The sequence below is a fragment of the Diabrotica virgifera genome, chromosome 5 (assembly GCF_917563875.1).
Source record: "Diabrotica virgifera virgifera chromosome 5, PGI_DIABVI_V3a".
In the NCBI taxonomy this organism is placed as follows: Eukaryota; Metazoa; Arthropoda; class Insecta; order Coleoptera; family Chrysomelidae; genus Diabrotica; species Diabrotica virgifera.
In genome coordinates, this window is record NC_065447.1 from 95,462,495 (window position 1) to 95,481,354 (window position 18,860).

At 33.7% G+C, this 18,860-nt stretch overlaps 1 protein-coding gene across 1 annotated transcript in view; it reads left to right on the plus strand.

Annotated features, from left to right (window-relative positions):
- Positions 1-18,860, plus strand: part of LOC114333014 (protein O-mannosyl-transferase Tmtc3) — a 1,018,587-nt gene that overhangs the window by 656,267 nt on the left and 343,460 nt on the right. The window contains exon 7 of the mRNA XM_050651491.1: positions 1,377-1,764. Coding sequence (XP_050507448.1) covers positions 1,377-1,764 — 388 coding nt within the window. The remainder of the gene's footprint in view (positions 1-1,376; positions 1,765-18,860) is intronic.

Genomic DNA, 18,860 nt, shown 5'->3' on the forward strand with positions numbered 1-18,860 from the left:
TTTTAAGACAATTTTACCCAATTCATGTAGTCCGAAAATGCTTCGTAAAGGAGCTAGAGCTATTTGAAGATGGCGTCTGGTAATTAGTTTTTCTTAAATATCTCCAGAACGCTTCTATTTGGAAGAACGAATATTGGTAAACATAATTTATCTTCCAGGAATAAATCGATTCCATTAATTTCAAATTTCTAGTACCAGTCATAGGCGTCCGTTTTGGGTAGGGCAACAGTTGTATTATCGCATAACTTTTTTTGTTTTCAATTTTTAAGCATTTTTGAGTCTGGATTATTAAAATGTACTGTTACTATTATAGTACTAAAAGGTACTGTTACTTTAAGTCGATGGGATACACCGTTTTCTAGAAAAATCGATTTGAAAATTTTTCGTTGTTTGAACATAAAAAAAAATTCAATAAAAAAACTATTTAGAAAAAACGAAAATTGGTACATTTATTTATATTCCAGAGATGAATCGATTTTATTAATTGTGAATTTCTAGTACCGGTTATATGCGTCCGTTTTAGGTAGGTCAACGGTTTTTATCGCATACCTTTTTTCTCTTTAATTTTTAAGAATTTTTGACACTAGATTATTAAATTATGAGGTATTCTAGTACTAAAAGTTGCTTGAAATTGGTAAAATACACCGTTTTTGTTTGAAAACAATTTTCAATTTTTTTTTCAAATTCAGGAAACGAAAAATTTTCAAATCGATTTTTCTAGAAAACGGTGCATCCTACAGACTTAAATCAAGGGTACTTTTTAGTACTAGAATACCTCACAATTTAATAATCCAGTATCAAAAGTGCCTAAAAGTTAAAGACAAAAAAGTTATGCGATAAAATATCCGTTGCCCCACCCAAAACGGACGCCTATGACTGGTACTAGAAATTCACCATGGATGGAATCGATTTATCTCTGGAAGATAAATATGTGTATTAATTTTCGTTTTTCTAACTAAAAGCGTTCTGGAGGTATTTAAGAAAAACTAATTACAAGACGCCATTTTCAAAGAGCTCTAGCTCCCTTAGGAAGCATTTTCGGACTAGGTGAATTTGGTTAAATTGTCTTAAAATTATCTGAGGAATCTCCTGTCTTCGTTTGTCGGTAGAGTTTCTGGACACCCCGTATAAGAAAACTGGACATCTGTTTGTAATGTACCTATTGTATAGTATATAACTGTTAATTTGTGATGTACCAGATGCTAAATAAAAATAAATAAATCACTATTATACCAAACTCTTAAAATTACTCGACATTTGACCTACTTATCACGTATTTTCTATGTATTTACGAAACAAAAATTTTTCTTTATTACATACTATTTTAGTAGCTATATTATCGTCACATTTTAATGTTATATTTTATTTTGTTCCAGAGTACATCACTAATGGTGTTCCCCTTTATACCAGCCTCAAACTTTTTCTTCCCGGTTGGTTTCGTTATAGCGGAACGAGTCCTTTACATGCCTTCGATGGGTTTCTGCATGCTAGTGGGATATGGTTTCCACGTTCTGACCCAGAAAAGGCACAGCAAACCCTTTTATTTCCTTATGTGTCTTCTTCTAGCATCTCACGCAGGAAAGACTTATTTGAGGAATTGGGATTGGGAAAATGAGTACTCTATTTTTATGAGTGGACTGAGGGTAAACCAGAGGAATGCCAAGTTATTTAATAACGTGGGTCATGCACTGGAAAGTCAAGGAAATTTTGAAGATGCGTTGAAATTCTTCAAGACTGCTGTTAGTGTACAAGAAGACGACGTGGGTAAGTTTCACTTGAATTACAGGCGCAGTTCCAATACAATATGTGTTATTATTAAAATACGTTTAAGTATTGTGATGTAGTTCAAATAGCAATGCGTATCTATTTATTTTACCATGTAACAGGTAAGCACTTATAGATATACGGGGTTCGGACAAATAATCCCCGAACAATAACCCCGAATAAAAAATCACCACAAATTATCCCTGGACAAAAAATCCCCAGACAAAGAATCCCGGAGAAAAAATCTCCACAAAAAATCCCCGGACAAAAAATCCCCACAAAAAATCTCGGACAAGTAATCCCTACTTTGGACAATGACAATGTTTTGAACATAGATATTCAAAGCAGAGTGAGCAAAAGATTTAAGCGAATAACATTACATCATGATTCTCACAGCCTTAGCTCATTACCCATATCTTCCATCATTTTTGAGAAAACTCACACTCTTTTGTTCTGTAAAATTTGAAGTTTCCGACAAGGAATTGGAATTCAAAATTTGATAATCGAAATAACAATTCATGCTTAATATTAACTGCTAACAAATGCAACTTTTGTGCGGTTTCATGGCGATTGCTATAAGAGCCCCCGCAAACTGCAGACTTTTTATCGGCCGATAGTTTGGTCGGCATCTTAATCAGTACAGAGAGGTATGCGGATGCGCACATTACACCGATTCAGTCTCGGCCGACAAAAAAGTTTGATGGGCTTCCCGATTGCATTCAAACTAAAAAGTCGGCCGACTGTTTAATCAGTATTGGCTAACTACGCCGTGCGCACACAGGACGATTGTTTTGTCGGCCGACAGTTCAGTTTTCAGAATTCTCTAACAGTTTTCGGATTCGGAATGTAAATGACGGTTTGAATTTTTAAATATAGTCATGTTTAAGACAAAGAAGGAAGGTAGCCTTTAGTTATCCTTTCAGTATAAGTAGAGAACTACAGTAATGTAAACAAAAATGCAAATATCCTAATATCTATTCCATTGGTAGACAAGGCGAAAACGGCGGGTTCGAAGGGAAAAATATTCCCATGAGATTTTTTTGCATAATCACATTCGTGAGACATCCCAGAATAAGGTTCAAGAAGTCGCCCATCTGAAAAGTGGGCCAATTTTTTTTAACAACTTTTTTTTAATCAAATTGCAAGAATAAATATTTTTGGCCTGAACAATTTTTTCTTTAATTTTCTGGACCATTCTGGACAAAAAAGGTCTCTTATAATTTTTCTCTAAAGTTGATCGTTTTCGACTTATAAGCAATTTAAAAAAAAACGAAAAATGGCGATTTTCAAGGCTTAATAACTCGGTTAAAAGTTATTATTATGAAAGTCAATATATGACTAAATCAAAGTTTAAAGTCCCCCCTACAAGATCCTGAAGAAATTTTTACGAAGGAGCATAATACATTAATCAAAATAATTGTGCCTTTTCATTTTTTACTTCAAATATCTCGAAAACTAATGACTATTAGGAATGAAGAGTATGTTATTTGCATAGAAAGTATTGTAGAATCTAAAAACTATGCTAAAATAGCAGTTTCATCAGAGACGTAGAATTTGGGAAGGGTCAACCATTCACTTTCCCCGGTCGTACGCCTCTGGTAGTAGCCAGAGACGATTATTTAACATAATTTAGTAGGATGTACAGTACCTACACTTTCTGCCAAGTATTATAAGGGTATGTCAAATAGTTTTATAGTACCGGGCACACATAGTTCTTAAAGTTTTAAAAAAAGAATACTTTAAAATAATTTGACATATCCATGTCATAGTTGGCAGAAAGTGTAGGCATTGTACACCGTACTAAGTTATGTTAAATAATCGTTTCTGGCTACTAACAGAGGCGTACGACAGGGGAAAGTGAATGCTTGACCCTTCCCAAATTCTACGCCACTGATAAAACTGCTATTTTAGCATAGTTTTTAGATTCTTCAATACTTTCTATGTGAATAATATACTCTTCATTCGTAACGATAAAGTCATTAGTTTTCGAGATATTTGAAGTTAAAAATGAAAAGGCACACTTATTTTGATTAATGTATTATGCTCCTTCGTTTTTAACTTCGAATATCTCGAAAACTAATGGCTTTATCGTTACCAATGAAGAGTATGTTATTTACATAGAAAGTATTGGATAATCAAAAACTTGCACTAAAATAGCAGTTCTGCCAGTGGCGTAGAATTTGGTAAGGGTCAATCATTCACGTTCCCCGTCGTATGCCTCTGGTAGTAACCAGAAAGGTTTGTTTAACATAATTTAGTAGGGTAGACAGTAATAGCACCACTTACCAAATTTCACGTTTTTGTCAAATGCCTGTCAGGAAATATTCAAAAATAAATAATATAAAAGTTTAACTGTAACACCCTGTATTTCGGTTATTATCAACTTGTGTACTAAAGTACGTTAGCTTAAATCTACCTATCTTAACCTCAGGAATCTAAGGATAAGCTGTGGTCCATTCTTTATCAAACACCCTGTATATTTGCGATATGTTACTTAGCTTCTCTAAAAGAATCCGTGCGAATGTCTCTTTTGATTCCTTACACTTTAGTCTTCTCATATCTCATTTTTTGTTACTACATATTTATTCATCATTCTCTTCGCCTTATCCCTATGCGGAGTCGGCTTCCGTAATTGCATTTCTCCACACAATTCTATCTTGGGTCATATCAATGTTAATCCCCTTTACCAACATGTCCTGCCTTATCGTCTCCCTCCAGGTCTTCTTTGGTCTTTCTTTCCTACTCCTTCCAGGAATCTGCAGTTCAGCTATTCTTCGTATTGGGTGATTAACGTCTCGACGTTGAACATGACCAAACTATCTTTACCTATGCTCTCTCATTTTGGCATCAATTGGTGCCACACCTAGACTTCCCCTAATATACTCATTTCTAATTTTATCCTTCTTTGTCACTCCACTCATCCATCTAAGCATTCTCATTTCCGCCACATGCATTCGTTGTTCCTCTTTCTTTTTCACTGCCCAACATTCAGTTCCGTGCATCATAGCCGGTCTTATGGCTGTTCTATAGAATTTTCCCTTCAGCTTCATTGGAATTTTTTTATCACACAACACACCACCCGCTTCTTTCCACTTCATCCATCCAGCCCTAATTCTACTGTATGCATCTCCATCTATTTCTCCATTACACTGTAATACCGATCCTAGGTACTTACAACTATTGCTTTTCACAATCATTTCACCATCCAAACACCATTTTATTTGCAGTAGCTCCATCTTTAAATGAACATTCCAAATACTATGTTTTTGTCCTACTAAGTTTTAAACCTTTCTCCTCCACTGTTCCAGTTTTTGTTCTAAGTCTCTTTCACTATTTCCTATTAATACTACATCATCATCAGCATACATTAGGCACCATGGAATACTACCCTGTAGTTTCGCTGTTATCTGGTCCAAAACTAATGAAAATAAATAAGGACTAAGCACCGAGCCTTGGTACAATCCTACTTTCACCTGAAATTTATCAGTCTCTCCCACACCTGTTCTAACACTAGTCGTTACTCCCTCATACATATATCTCACAATCTTTACATATTCGCCAGGGACTCCTTTCTTATTGAGTGCCCACCACAGAATCTCTCGAGGAACTCTATCATATGCTTTCTCAAGATCAATAAATACCATATGAGCGTTGTTCTCTTTATTCCTGTATTTTTCCATCAGTTGCCTTACAATGAAAATTGCATCTGTTGTTGATCTGCCCTGCATAAAGCCAAATTGATTATCGGATATTTCGGTTTCTTCACGTATCCGTCTATCAATTACTCTCTCCCATATTTTCATGGTATGGCTAAGTAGTTTTATAGCCCTGTAGTTTGTGCATTGTTGTATGTTTCCCTTGTTTCTGTAGATAGGTACTAATATACTGCTTCTCCATTCGTCTGGCATTTATCCAACTTCCATAATTCTATTAAATAAACCTGCTAGCCAAGTTATTCCTGTCTCTCCCAATGCTCTCCATACTTCCCCAGGAATATGATCTTTTCCGACTGCTTCTCCTTTCTTTATTTTTTGAAGCTCTTGAGCCACTTCCTCGTTTGTTATTCTGGTAACCATTGCTGTTACTGTCTGCGTTAACTCCACAGGCTGTCTGTCAAATTCTTCATTTAATACTGTCAAAATACTTTCTCCTACATATTGTATTATTTTTTGTAAATAACCTTTTATTAAATTTTAAATCTAAACCTAAATTTACCAACAACAGGAACATGATCTGATAATATATTTGTACCATATACTTATTTTTTGACTTATTTTTAATAAAAACATTTTAATTTCTGTTTACTGAATATTTATTTACTGTATATGTTATTGGACTACCCATATGACAATAAATGACATAAAAGAGAGGTATAAAAACGTTTATTGTAATATTTTGGTTTATTTACTATAATCCGAGTGATAACGATGTGCAAAGATACAACTAAAGATGCTGGTTCACTGAGAAAAGTTAAGACTGACCAAAAAGACTTAAATCTAGCCCAATAAATATAAAAAGCGAAGTGGTTTTAACACATTTATTCTCAAATCTAACACAAGGATACGTAAATCTATATGAAAGCTAAATAATAATGGAAGATATTACTAAATACTACGACTAATAAGAATGACAGGGAACTAAAACTACGTGTTGTATCTGTATAATGTTCTGCACACTACTACAGTTCACGGGCCTTTTGGGCCGAAGGCCTACACCCTCGGGTGTTAATGGTGCTAGCGAACCGAGATAACGTTCAACTTTCCAAGTCGAGATACAAGTAAGTACAATTCACCAAATATAGCTGAAAGTGTGAAATTCCCAAGCTAGACGAGCGTACTATCCTGAAATTAGTAGGTAGGTTTGTCCCAGGTGAAAGGATAAAGATGGAACTAATCTTTTGAATAAGTAAATATGTAGTTACTAATTTTGTCAGAATTTGGAACAAATATAAATCCTATCTCTAAAATTGTACTTAAACATCGAGTAATCTAAAAAATGCATTCATAAAACGAAATGCAGAACATGAGTGTGCTCATTACGACATTTAAAAATGCTGCATTCATTCCTAAGTATCATTTCAACTTTTCACCACTGAAGTGTATGCCTAATTATACTGATTATGTGTAGAACATCCCTCGTACCGTTCACAGACCGCTCTCATTTATATACATACGCCATATGACGTAATTTATGATGCTATACCCGAAACGATGAAGCGTAAAACTTTTGACTATTATAAACGACCTTTCTCAAATTAATACAATTCCACATAAATCTTGCGACATCTACTGAAACACTAAATCGTTAGATGTTATACGGTGTTACCAAGTTGTCACTCCATTTAATAGGGAATAGAACATGAATACAGCGGGACCTCTATAAGGACCTGAGGCAATACTGGTTGAGGGATTGGGAAGATTAATATTATTGTGCAGTTGTTATAGATCATAGTAATATTTGTAATCAATATGGGAAGGTATTATTTGTGTTTGTAACTATTTGATGCGCATTGGGTGGATCCGTAATATAATAACTGCATCTTGGAATTTCCAATGTATACAAATATTAGTACATAATATAACAATGGTAATAGCTAGTACTTACGTGATTAAATTTTGTACAACATATTGATACAAGATATATATTTATAACCTATTAGTTTTCTGTAAACAAAGTTCTTTCCCATTAACGTTTGCAAGCTGTTCGAGGTGCTATATAGACGTCTTTCAATAGTATATTTAGGACAATCAATTAAGAAATTATCTGTACTGTCTGCTACATTACAAACCTAACATTTTGGAGCTTCGCTGTTTGTAAATAGGTGTGCGTGTGTATACCTACTATGGCCTAGTCTCAGACGTGTTGAGATTATTTGGGATTTTCTGCTTATTGCTGTCGGTTGCCACAGAGAAATGTCACTTTTAATCAGTTTTAGTTTCGAAACAGAATTTTGCCACTCCCGGTTCCACGCACTTAACAATTTATTTTTGAAAAAGGCTTTTAAATCACTTGCCACACTCCGATATTCGACCTCCGGTTCGTCATAACTGATAGCATCGCGAGCACTTAAATGTGAATGTTATTTTTGACTTAATTGAGAAGTGTCACTGTCATTGTCAGAGTAAGAAATTTCGTTACCAATCTGAAGATACATTTTCTTCTTAATAGACGTTAATTTGCGCTTTATACTTCTATCTTTTAAGTGGGGATATACTTTTGTGAACATATCAGTTACACTGACGTAATCTTTTTTGTATTCTTGAATGATACTCAAGGGATCAGCAGAACCGGTAGTGTTAGTTAGAATCATATCCAGTTGGTTGTAATCAAGAACGAAAGATGGAGAATAATTTTCAATAAACGTTTTTGCGGGTTCTAGTAGCAGTGATACAGAGTTACTACTACTTTCCGTGGAAACAGTTTTAGTTTTCTTGATTTTTTGCCGAATTTTAGGCTCACGGAACAACTTACATTCTGCTGAAGAAGACTCGACTTCAGGTGAAGTTATATCATCAACGGTGCGCTTATGAGGGTTGGATTCTTGAGCAATGTTTGTTATCGTGGTTGTTGTGTTTGAATCGTTAGATGCTAACATCGGTTCTTCTAGGCTGGGTAAAGATTTTTCATTATTTGAATGTTGATCTTCTAGAACTGTTAATTCGGAACACTGAGATGCTTTGTGGCCAGGCTTCTTGCAATTGTAGCAGACCAAACTATCTTGTGATATGAAAATCCTATGAAAGGTATTATCAAACTTAAGTAGAAATGATTCCGGAAGTGTTAAGTTGTGGGTACTGATGTATATTTGTCTCCTAAAGCTGAGAATATGGTTATATTCAGGTAAAGTGGCACTAATTTTAAGGAATGTCATAGGTGAAGCCGGTATTAAACCAATATTTTGTAATTCGTTGATTAGTATTTCATGAGGTATGGAGGGGCATACGTTGGAGAGGACAATCCTCTCTGCTGGTGTTATTAATTTTCTAGCTCGAACAATTTCGCATTGAATTTCAATGTATCCTCTGTTGGTCATGAAATCTTCTACCAGTTGTTTGCTAGATAGGTACATACAGATGCCACTGTTAGACAGTCGAGAGCGTAATATAATATTTTTGGGTTGGATTATATTTCCCAAGGGGATAAGGTATTCTTGGAGTTTAGTATTGTCTAGTGCATTAAAAATGATCGCGTTCTCTTTACAAGGAAACTGAACTTTTAAAGTTGCTAAAGAATATGTTTGTGAGACATTTTGTTGATATTGGATTGCATTGTGGTAACATTATTTTCCATTGTTAATTAATTTCATTAAGCACTATGTGTCAATAAAAAGGATCCGACCCTGACCACCTGCAAAAATAGGTATATGGGTCTGTATCAAGACAGGTGTAATTAACGTGAAACCACTGATAACGAGAAATTGTTTATAATAGAAATAACAAACTGTCCCAATATATTAAATTCATAACGTTTTTACAAAGAAATTAATTAAGTACACTTACAGTTATCGACTATAATTACGCATAAATTCACAGTTTACCTATAACTTTGTTTTACCGGTTAAAAATAACAATTTTACGGAGCCGTGTTAGGAACAACATTTCTTATCTCCATGCAGGGCCGAACTCCCATCTTAGAAGTTGATCGTCTCAAAATGTTTTATTAGAGCGTTATGCGGATATCATCAGCTTATATTTGTCAGTTTTTCAAATCTAGGATTATTTTTTTTTCATGTTTTTTGTTTTGATTTTCCTACCTGGAAATAATGTCTTGTACTCAAAACTGTAGTTAACATTTTCTTTGCAGTCTTTATGTAACGAGCTGCCGTTTCTTTGTATATTTCTCGTTCCATAGAGCCCTATATGACCCTCATAATTATATTTTATGTTCCTCTTGTGCATTTTAATCCAATTGTTTGATGGTTTTGCTGACCTCTGTGAAAGGTGTATTTCCAGTTCTACAATTTTATTTTACTACATTCTAAATCAAAAAGGGGTTTATCTATAATCCTATTTACTTTGCAGAATTTTAAATTATTAAATGCATTTTACTGTAATATGTTTGTATATTAAATATACGAACGTACCTTAGGTTATCAGATATCCGGCCTATCTGTTTAACATGCCAGTGCCAACTTACCGTGAACCACATTATTACCGAACGTCATCAGTTCAGTGTAGTAAGACAACAGCTCAAACTCAAACCGCAGCTATGTGACATTCTAAGTGATACCAACCAGTTAGACAGAGTTCTTCAGTTTTTAAAAAAAATATCATTGTATCCTATACTTTAATTTTTTTTTTTTGACATAACTTGTTAATGCTCTTTAATTATACCTCTTGTAATCTTGTTTGTAATCGTCCCGTGCGAGTGGCCATAGTTGCCGAGCACGTTAATGTAAATAAAAAAAAATAAATAAATAAACTATTTTTACGGGGGGTAAGCCGTAATTTGACTTTAAAATAAGATTATTTTGACGTTCTAATAAGAACAATATTATGTAACAGAACTTCAGGCCTTGGGAGCCCATGGCTTCAAATGTTTCAACTATCTTTCTCCATTTTACTCTGCTCAGGCCTGCTGTTTGGCTGCTTTCAGTCTCTGTTTCCCCGATCGACCACTCCTTCTTCTTTTCTCACCTCTTAAAAATATACTCTTCGCCCGTCGGTGCCCTGACATTCTTTCCACATGTCCCAGCCAGCGAAGTCTTCTAGTTTTAACCATTTGGCTGATTACTGGCTTCCCAAACACTTCTTGAACTTTCTCATTCGTCTGTCTTCACCATTCGTTCTCTCCCACTTTCACGCCACCGAAAATCTTTCTCAGCAAGCTCGGTTCCCATCTTTCCAATGCATTTTTTTCTATCTTATTCTTCTCTCCAGTGTCATTTTCACTGGTCTGATTCACTTCTCCGTTATCCTAATTAACCGAAGTGGAAGACTTTTCCTTCAGACTGTATCATACGTCTGCTTGAAGTCTATAAACAGAAGCTTATTGTTTAGCTGTTGTTCGTAGATACAGCTCTTTAACATCTTTAGTATGAAAATCTTATCGATGGTAGATCTTCCTGTCTGAAACACTTTGATATTTCCCTACCTGCACACTAACATGTCAGTCTAATTTTTCTCTTATAACCTTGTCAAGGACTTTGTAAATTACATCAGGCAAAGCGATACCTCAAAGCACATAGAATATGATATTCGGGGCACATCGAAAGAACGGGAAATGAAAGAATGCCAAAAATGGTACTCTCAGGAAGACCAATAAAAAAGAGAAGGGAAGGCAGGCCAAGAAAAAGAAAGCGGGACAGTGTGCACGAAGACCTAAGGAAAAGTAACATTGAAAGATAGAGAGAAGTAGCATTGGACAGAAGGAGATGGAGGGAAGTGGTGAAGGAGCGTATAAAAAGACCAAAGTAAAATAATCAAATAAATAAAATTTATAAAAGTAAAATAAAATGTAATCAAGAATGTAAACGTTTTAACCCTAGGCCTACAAGGCCTGTTGAGCTTAATCAGTAAGTATATATAGGAGAATTAGTCCGTTCTTTAACGGTAAAATATCGCAAAACCTCTAAATTTTAAATAACCGCTTAGATTGACATGAAATTTGACACACATAGCTAACATGTCAAAGAAAAAAAGTGATATTGTGCCGATATGTGCTTTTGCCCTGGAGGTGGTTTTCACCCCCTCTTGGGGGTAAAAAAATATTCGTCCAAAGTAAGTCAGGAAATGGATAAACTGGCTAATCTTAAGTAACTTTTGTTCTATAGTGTGTTTTCACTAAGTCAATACTTTTCGAGTTATTTGGCAGTGAATATGTTCATTTTTTCAACAAAATAACCATGCTTTTAGACGGTTTTTCGCAAATAACTCAAATAGTATTTTGTCGAAAAAACATTTTTAGCAAAAATATAGCCTGTAAAAATTTAAAAAAAATGGTGTATATGTCACGTCTCTATACCTAGTAGAAGCAGAGTTATAGCTAATGAAAGATAGGTTCATATTCGTCAAATTCCAAATGGAATACTTGAACGTGAAATAAAGAAAAATGAAGCACATTTCGGGGAAAACGCATTACAACTTATTTAAAGTGTTTAAAAAAAGCTTCGTTTTTGTTTTATAAAAAAATTTCTAGCATCAAAAGTAATTAAGTTACACTCAAAATAATGTTAGTCCCTTTTTGTTTTGGTAAAAGAATCGAGAAAATCACCCCCTAATTAGTATCTTAAATGAACTTAATCGTTACGACTTCAGAAGTTTATTGACTCGTGTATATATTGTTTATATGATCTGTAAGTTTCATCGGTTCAAATTCCTTATTATTGAAAAGGATGTAGTTAAAAGGGGTTGAACGAGTCACTGATCACGAATGTATGCAGATTTAGAAACACCAAATCTTAATCAATTTTTGTCTAACAGAAAAACAAAAAAATACATGATATTCAGAAAAGCAATGCTTACTTTTTTGTTTTTCGAGATTTTTGGTATCTCTAACAATTTTCAAGTTATTTTGAAAAAAAGCATATTTTTCAAAATTAAAATTTTTAAAAATTCTACTTTGAAACCAAATTTTTTCAAAAATAAGCACTTCGAATCAATGAAACTTACAGATCATATAAACACAACATAAGTAAAATAATTTGTGGAGCGGTAACGATTAATTTCATTTAAGTTGCTAATTAGGGGGTGGTCTTCCCGATTTTTTTTTGCCAAAACAAAAGGGACCAACTTTGTTTTGAGAGTAACTTGCTTAAATTTAATGCTAGAAACTTTTTGTAAAAACAGAAATAAAGCTTTTTTTAAACACTTTAAAAAAGTTATACCGGATTTTCCCCAAAAAGTGCTTAATTTTTTGGATATTTCACGTCGAAATATTCTATTTGAAATTTGGTGAATATGAATCTATTTTTCATTGGCTATAACTCTGGTTCTACGAGATCCAGAGACCTAACGCGTACACCATTTTTTTTACTTTTTTATATGCTATATTTTTTCCAAGAAAGTTTTTCTCGACAAAATACTTACTTTTTGAGTTATTTGCGAAAAACCGTCTAAAAATGTGGTTATTTTCTTGAAAAATGAACATGTTCACTCGCAAATAACTCGAAAAGTGTTGACTTGGCGAAAAAGCTCTATAGAACAAAAGTTACTTAAAATTAGTCAGTTTACCCATTTCCGGACTTATTTTGGACATATATTTTTTCACCCCCAAGAGGGGGTGAAAGTCACCCCCAGGGCAAAAGCACACATCGGCACAATATCACTTTTTTTCTTTGAAATTAAGCTATATGTATGCCAAATTTCATGTCAATCCAAGCGGTTCTTTAAAATTTAGAGCAAAAACCGTGAAAGAATGTACTAAATAGATAGAAGATAAATCAAAAGAAAGCAGATTTGCAAAGTGTGATTCCAAGATAAATGAACTTTAATATAGATGAAAATTTTATAACGATATAACTAAAATCCGAACGTTGCATTGAAATAATCTAACAACTAATAGCAATATTTCTGTTTTGTGTTCATATTAAGTCCTGCTTACTTCTATATTCTACACTGAATAAATAAAACTTTTACAGTTAATAACTCCATCGATACATTTAAATCCTCCCGTAGATATTTCCGATATTCATTTATCCGAATAAAAGCTGCGGACGTGTTCGGGCACCAATCGATATGATTTGTAATATTCATGAAGATGTATTTAAAAAACGTAAGTGCAATTATGATTCAATAATTCATATCTGAATATTTAATATTAAATCGGTATGAATTAACGACAGGGAAATAAAGGAATTTGTAAGTGAAATTATATTTAAACAAGGGTGAATACTAAGTCCTTTATTATACAGGGTTGGGATAATGTATGGAATCAAGTAAATATCTTTGAAAAGAAAAAAACGAGATTCATAAAGCTTTGAATGCAAATACAATGACACATAACGCATCTATAGTCGAGGAAATGAAGCATTTTGGCTCGCAATTTTTTCGTCCAACTTTGGGGGTGGTTGCCACCCCATCTCGGGGGTGAGAATTTTTTATTACATTGTAGCCATGTAAATCAATGTAAAAAGTAATTCTAAGAAAAAAATGTTTTTTACATTTTCTTCGTAAAACTAATATTTTTCGAGTTATTCGCGCTTGAAAGTAACAGTTTTTCGACGAAAAAATCGACTTTTTCAGAGGGTTTTTTGAGAATACCTCTAAAAATATGCATTTAATCAAAAAAACTGTAGATATCAAAATTGTATCTGTTAGTATCACAAACCAAATTCTTTTTCTGTAATATCTTTAAGACCAATACAAACCGAGATACGGCATGTTAAAAGTTAGCCTTTTTCGTCAAATGCATAATTTGAAATATTAAAAGCCCAATAACGGAAAAACTTTGCATTTTTCGAGGAAAACTTAAATAATATTTTTTCGAGTATACAGTTAGACCTTTCAAAAAATAATAATATAAATTTTCTATCGTGAAACTTAAGCGACTTATGATCAAAAAAAGGTCGGTACCTGCTTTTCTATATGAAAAATATCAGTAAAAACAACCCCTTAACTACCCTCCTAATTAAAAGTTGGTCTTCACCTTTCTGTAATTCCTTTTATGTTTATATTATCAATAAACCCTAGAAGTTTAACTTATTTAAAAGGCCCAGTTTTAGAAAAATTGGTGTTTAAAAAAAATTGACTTTTTGCAGTTTCTTATTTTTCACCTTTTACTTCAAAATGTCTCCGAAAACGCGGGAGATACGAAAAAAAACTGATAGACTACTAAATTGTAACTTTTTTAATAACTAAAATTTCCTTGTGCATAGATTTTCATTATATTGAAAAGTTAGCGAGATATAACTGTTTAAAACCTCTATTTACGAGCAAGAACCCCCTTATTCGAGCTCTTTAAACCCACCCCAATTAAAAACTAAGGGATCTTACGGAATATAGTTGACACAGTCTTATAGCTCTTCGATAATCCTACAATATCATTTTTAAAAATCTTTTTGTCGCCAAAAATGAAGAAGCCATGTTAATAAAACGAATTTTTTTTTCGAAAAATTCGAATAGTCAGCTTATGGATCATTTGCAATGTTTGTATAATACCACAGAACCGGTTCGTATACTGGAAGCAAGCAAGCAAGCAATTTGATTTAACCCGACCTGTGGGAATGTCCACCCTCTCGAAAGAGTACATTCGGGTGTAACAATTCATTGGGGCGAGGTTTTTTGACCCGAGTGTAAACAGGGATCACCCCACCTCGCTCCAATGCCCCAGGCCATCCCTTTCCCCCCCATAGCACGCTGATGCGCGATGAGGGCACAACTATCGTAGCCAAATGCTCTTCACAATGGAATCCTGGGTAATAAGATTCCATGTGGTACCCTAATCGAATGCAAAAATCTTAGGCTCAGCGTGATGCGCTCTATGCCTTTATCGTCTTACTTAACCGCGGTACTAAAAATTGCTTGCTTGGGCCCCAAGTCACCGTGCTGAGCCCTATTGGGCTCCGCCCAATGACTTGTTGCTCGAGTTTTTATGTGTTTTTTATGGTTTTTTATATTTTTTTGGGGGCTTACGCCTTTTTATTTTTTTTATATATATTTTTTTGGGGGCCTGCGCCCTTCTATAATTTTCTAAAATTGGCTTACCTTGGAGGTGATCGTGGTGTTGGATCTCCGTATGTAACGCTATCTTCGGCACTTGTTTTTGAGCTACGAACTGACTACTATCACTTTTCACTTTTGATCACCTTATTTCACTATTTGCTGTTTCGGTCTTCTGTGCTTCCATCGGTGGAACTCATCATACCTTAGCATCTCTCGCAGTATATGACTTGGGTGGTGCTCCAGTTCCGCGAATTTGACCCTTGCTTTGTCTGTCATGATTTCGGTGACTCTCACCTGTTGGAGTTCTCTGAACAGGAATCTTTCTGCTACGTATCTTGGGACTCTGGCGGCTTCTCTCAAGCAGCTGTTGTGGACCGCTTGGATCTTCTTTTTGTGTGTGTTACATGCTTGTCCCCATGCGAGAGATGCGTATGTTAATACCGGTAGTATAATGCTGTTTATCAGTCTTAACCTTGTTTTTAGTCTTAGTTTGTTTTTTCTGCGTGTAAGTCCTCTTAGTTCGTATACTGGAAGATGACTAAAAAACTATTTGTATTTGTATTTGTACATATTTGTAAATTCGTATTTTTGTGTAAATAAATGTTTTTGTAATTCTTTAATTCTACTTTTTTTTCTGTATAGATCTGTTAAAAAATTATCTACTTATAAGAATTGTAATGTTATTAAGGGTGGTTTAATCATTATTTAACCAATCAAAACCAAATTTTACCCATATTAAAATTTACAATGTTTTTATATAATTTTTGACAATAAGAGCTAGTTTACACCCCTAAAAATAATCAACCCCCTTAAGCATGATATAAAATATGAAGTACAGGGTGAGATGATCCTAATCCCAAATTTTTATGTAAATCGATGCAAGCCGAAAATATTCTTTTAGGATACGTAAATTTTTTATTTATAGCTCCAACAACTGTGGTTTTAAGGGTTGAAATATTATGATAGTATATATTAAAGCATAAAACAATCATTATGTAACTAATAAGAACCAAATGTTGACAATATTAAAGTTTAAAATGTTATTTTACAATTTTTTACAATTAGGGATAGTTTTCACCCTTAAAAAACCAAAAGCGTACAACGGCTCAATATAGAAAATAAACTAGAGGGTGTAATGAGCCTAATCCCAAATTTTTGTACAAATCGATGCTGGACGAAAAAATTGCGAGGTTTTGCTATTTTTTCAGTTTCATTTCCTCAACTACTAATGCCATATTTGTTGTTATTTTATTTACTTCTTCTTCTTGTAGTGCCTATCCGTTTCGGATGTTGGCGACCATCATGGCAACCTGTACTGTGCACACTGCTGCTGTAAAAAGATTTGTGGTTGTTGTGTTGAACCACGTACGTAGATTCATCAGCCAGGAAATCCTTCGCCTTCCTGGTCCTCGTTTTCCTTCCACTTTTCCTTACAAGATTGGTTGCAGTAGTCCATATCTTTCGCTGTTCCTCATGATGTGGCCGAGGTATTCGATTTTGGCTGCTTTTATTGTGGTTAACAGCTCTTTTTCTTTTTGTATTTTCAGCAAAACACCCTGATTAGTAACGTGGTCGGTATAAGATACCTTCAGAATTCGACGATAAAGCCACATTTAAAAAGCCTCAATTTTCTTGCAGGTAGCGTCTGTGAGAGTCCACAACTCAACTTCGTACACCAGTATAGGAAATCGTATAGGTACAACATCGTAGTAACCTGACTTTTATGGGTACATATTGATAAATCATAACATTTGAATTACTTAGCCATTTTTTGAAATGTAGATCTTGCTTTCTCTATCCTACATTTGACTTCTATGGAATCGTCCCAATTTTCATTGACGTTCGTACCAAGGTAGGTGTATGTTTTTACTCTTTCTATTTGTTGACCGTTCACACTGATTCGTCCAAATTGCTGTTCCTTCTTAGAGATCATCATACATTTCGTTTTCTTCTCATCTGTGGCCTTCCTACCTTTGTAGGGTTTCCAATGTTGTATTGTGGCGTTCTAACGTCGGTCTTTTGTGTAGCGAAGTGACCTACGAAGCTTCGTTTGAGTTTGGCAAGCTTTGTTGTCATGCACCGAGAGAAGGAAAAGCTTGACATGAAGGAACTTTATTAATATTTAAGAAAGATCGACTTGGCATATTGCCTAAGAAATATATCTTTGTAGGTAAGATATAATTTTCTAAAATATTTCAAATAAATTTTAATATACCCAAAGAAATATATCTTAAACATGATTGAACTATCACTTTCTTGCAAACTGCAAACCCATTTGTCAGAAAGAAATTATATATGTCATAAGAATATATTTTCTTGGCATTACAAAACTCTTCTTTCTGAGCAATAATATTTCTTAGTAGGGATATTGTTATCTTACCATTATTAATTAATGTATTTAATGGTAAAAAATATATTTCACATTATTGTAACATTATTCTTTATTAGATAATAAAAACAGGATATAAAACGTTAGATATTAATAGATACAAAAAATTTCTCCACTCTTAAACCACTCTGGCTTCTATACAATAATAAAAGGATGGAGAAGCAAATTCAACTGCCCTAATTTTTCCTTCTTTTTGTTAATAGCACTTTGTATATCAGTAATTACCTAAAACTAAACCGTTATGCAGAAAGAGTAAACTTATTTTAATAAAAACAATTTTATAAGGATATAAGTACATACTTATTTTGACAAAAGGAAATACAAAAAAAAACACACGGGCCCACATAAAAACTATTAATTTTTTGGTATAAGAATAGGTATCAGTAAAACAGTCTACAATCCAAAAACATTTCTTGGCATTTCAACAAATAATAATCATATTTAGTTCAAACATGGCTTTATTTATCCTACCATCTTTGTTAATTTTTTTCTTTTAGTACATGAAATACTTATTATTTATCTGTATAATATCACACAATGGACATTGTTTAGCTAAAAAGAAGAAAAATAATTGTAATTTTATTTATTTATACAATCTAAAAGAGACAGCAAACCTAATCATTAAGAAATTTTATTACGGGAAAGTATTATTAGTTTACATCTTAAGTTATTTTATACCTATTAACTTACTCAGTTTTCGGCAATAAAAGTTCTTAATCGTTAAGATGTTTCTTTTAGACTAACTAATATCTCTTTATGACAAATAAAGCACACGCCATGTTTGATATAACCTTGAATTGTAGGATTGTATATAGAAGACGATACATTCAAGAAACATATTATAGTTTATACATAAATAATAAATATATGTACACATTTTTATAAAGGAACTTACCTGTATCTACCATTTATGGAAGCCATTAGTTGGTTAATAGCTCCTTTCAATATTGTTCTGAAGCTTTATATTAGATAAATTATTCTCTCCGAGGTGAAAGTCGAAACGTCAATAAAATCATTTTTTAAGTTAAATTGTGGCTTATTTCCCAGTTAGAATAAGATCCTTTCTTTCAGAGTTGTCCATCAATATAGATATCTAAAATGCATAT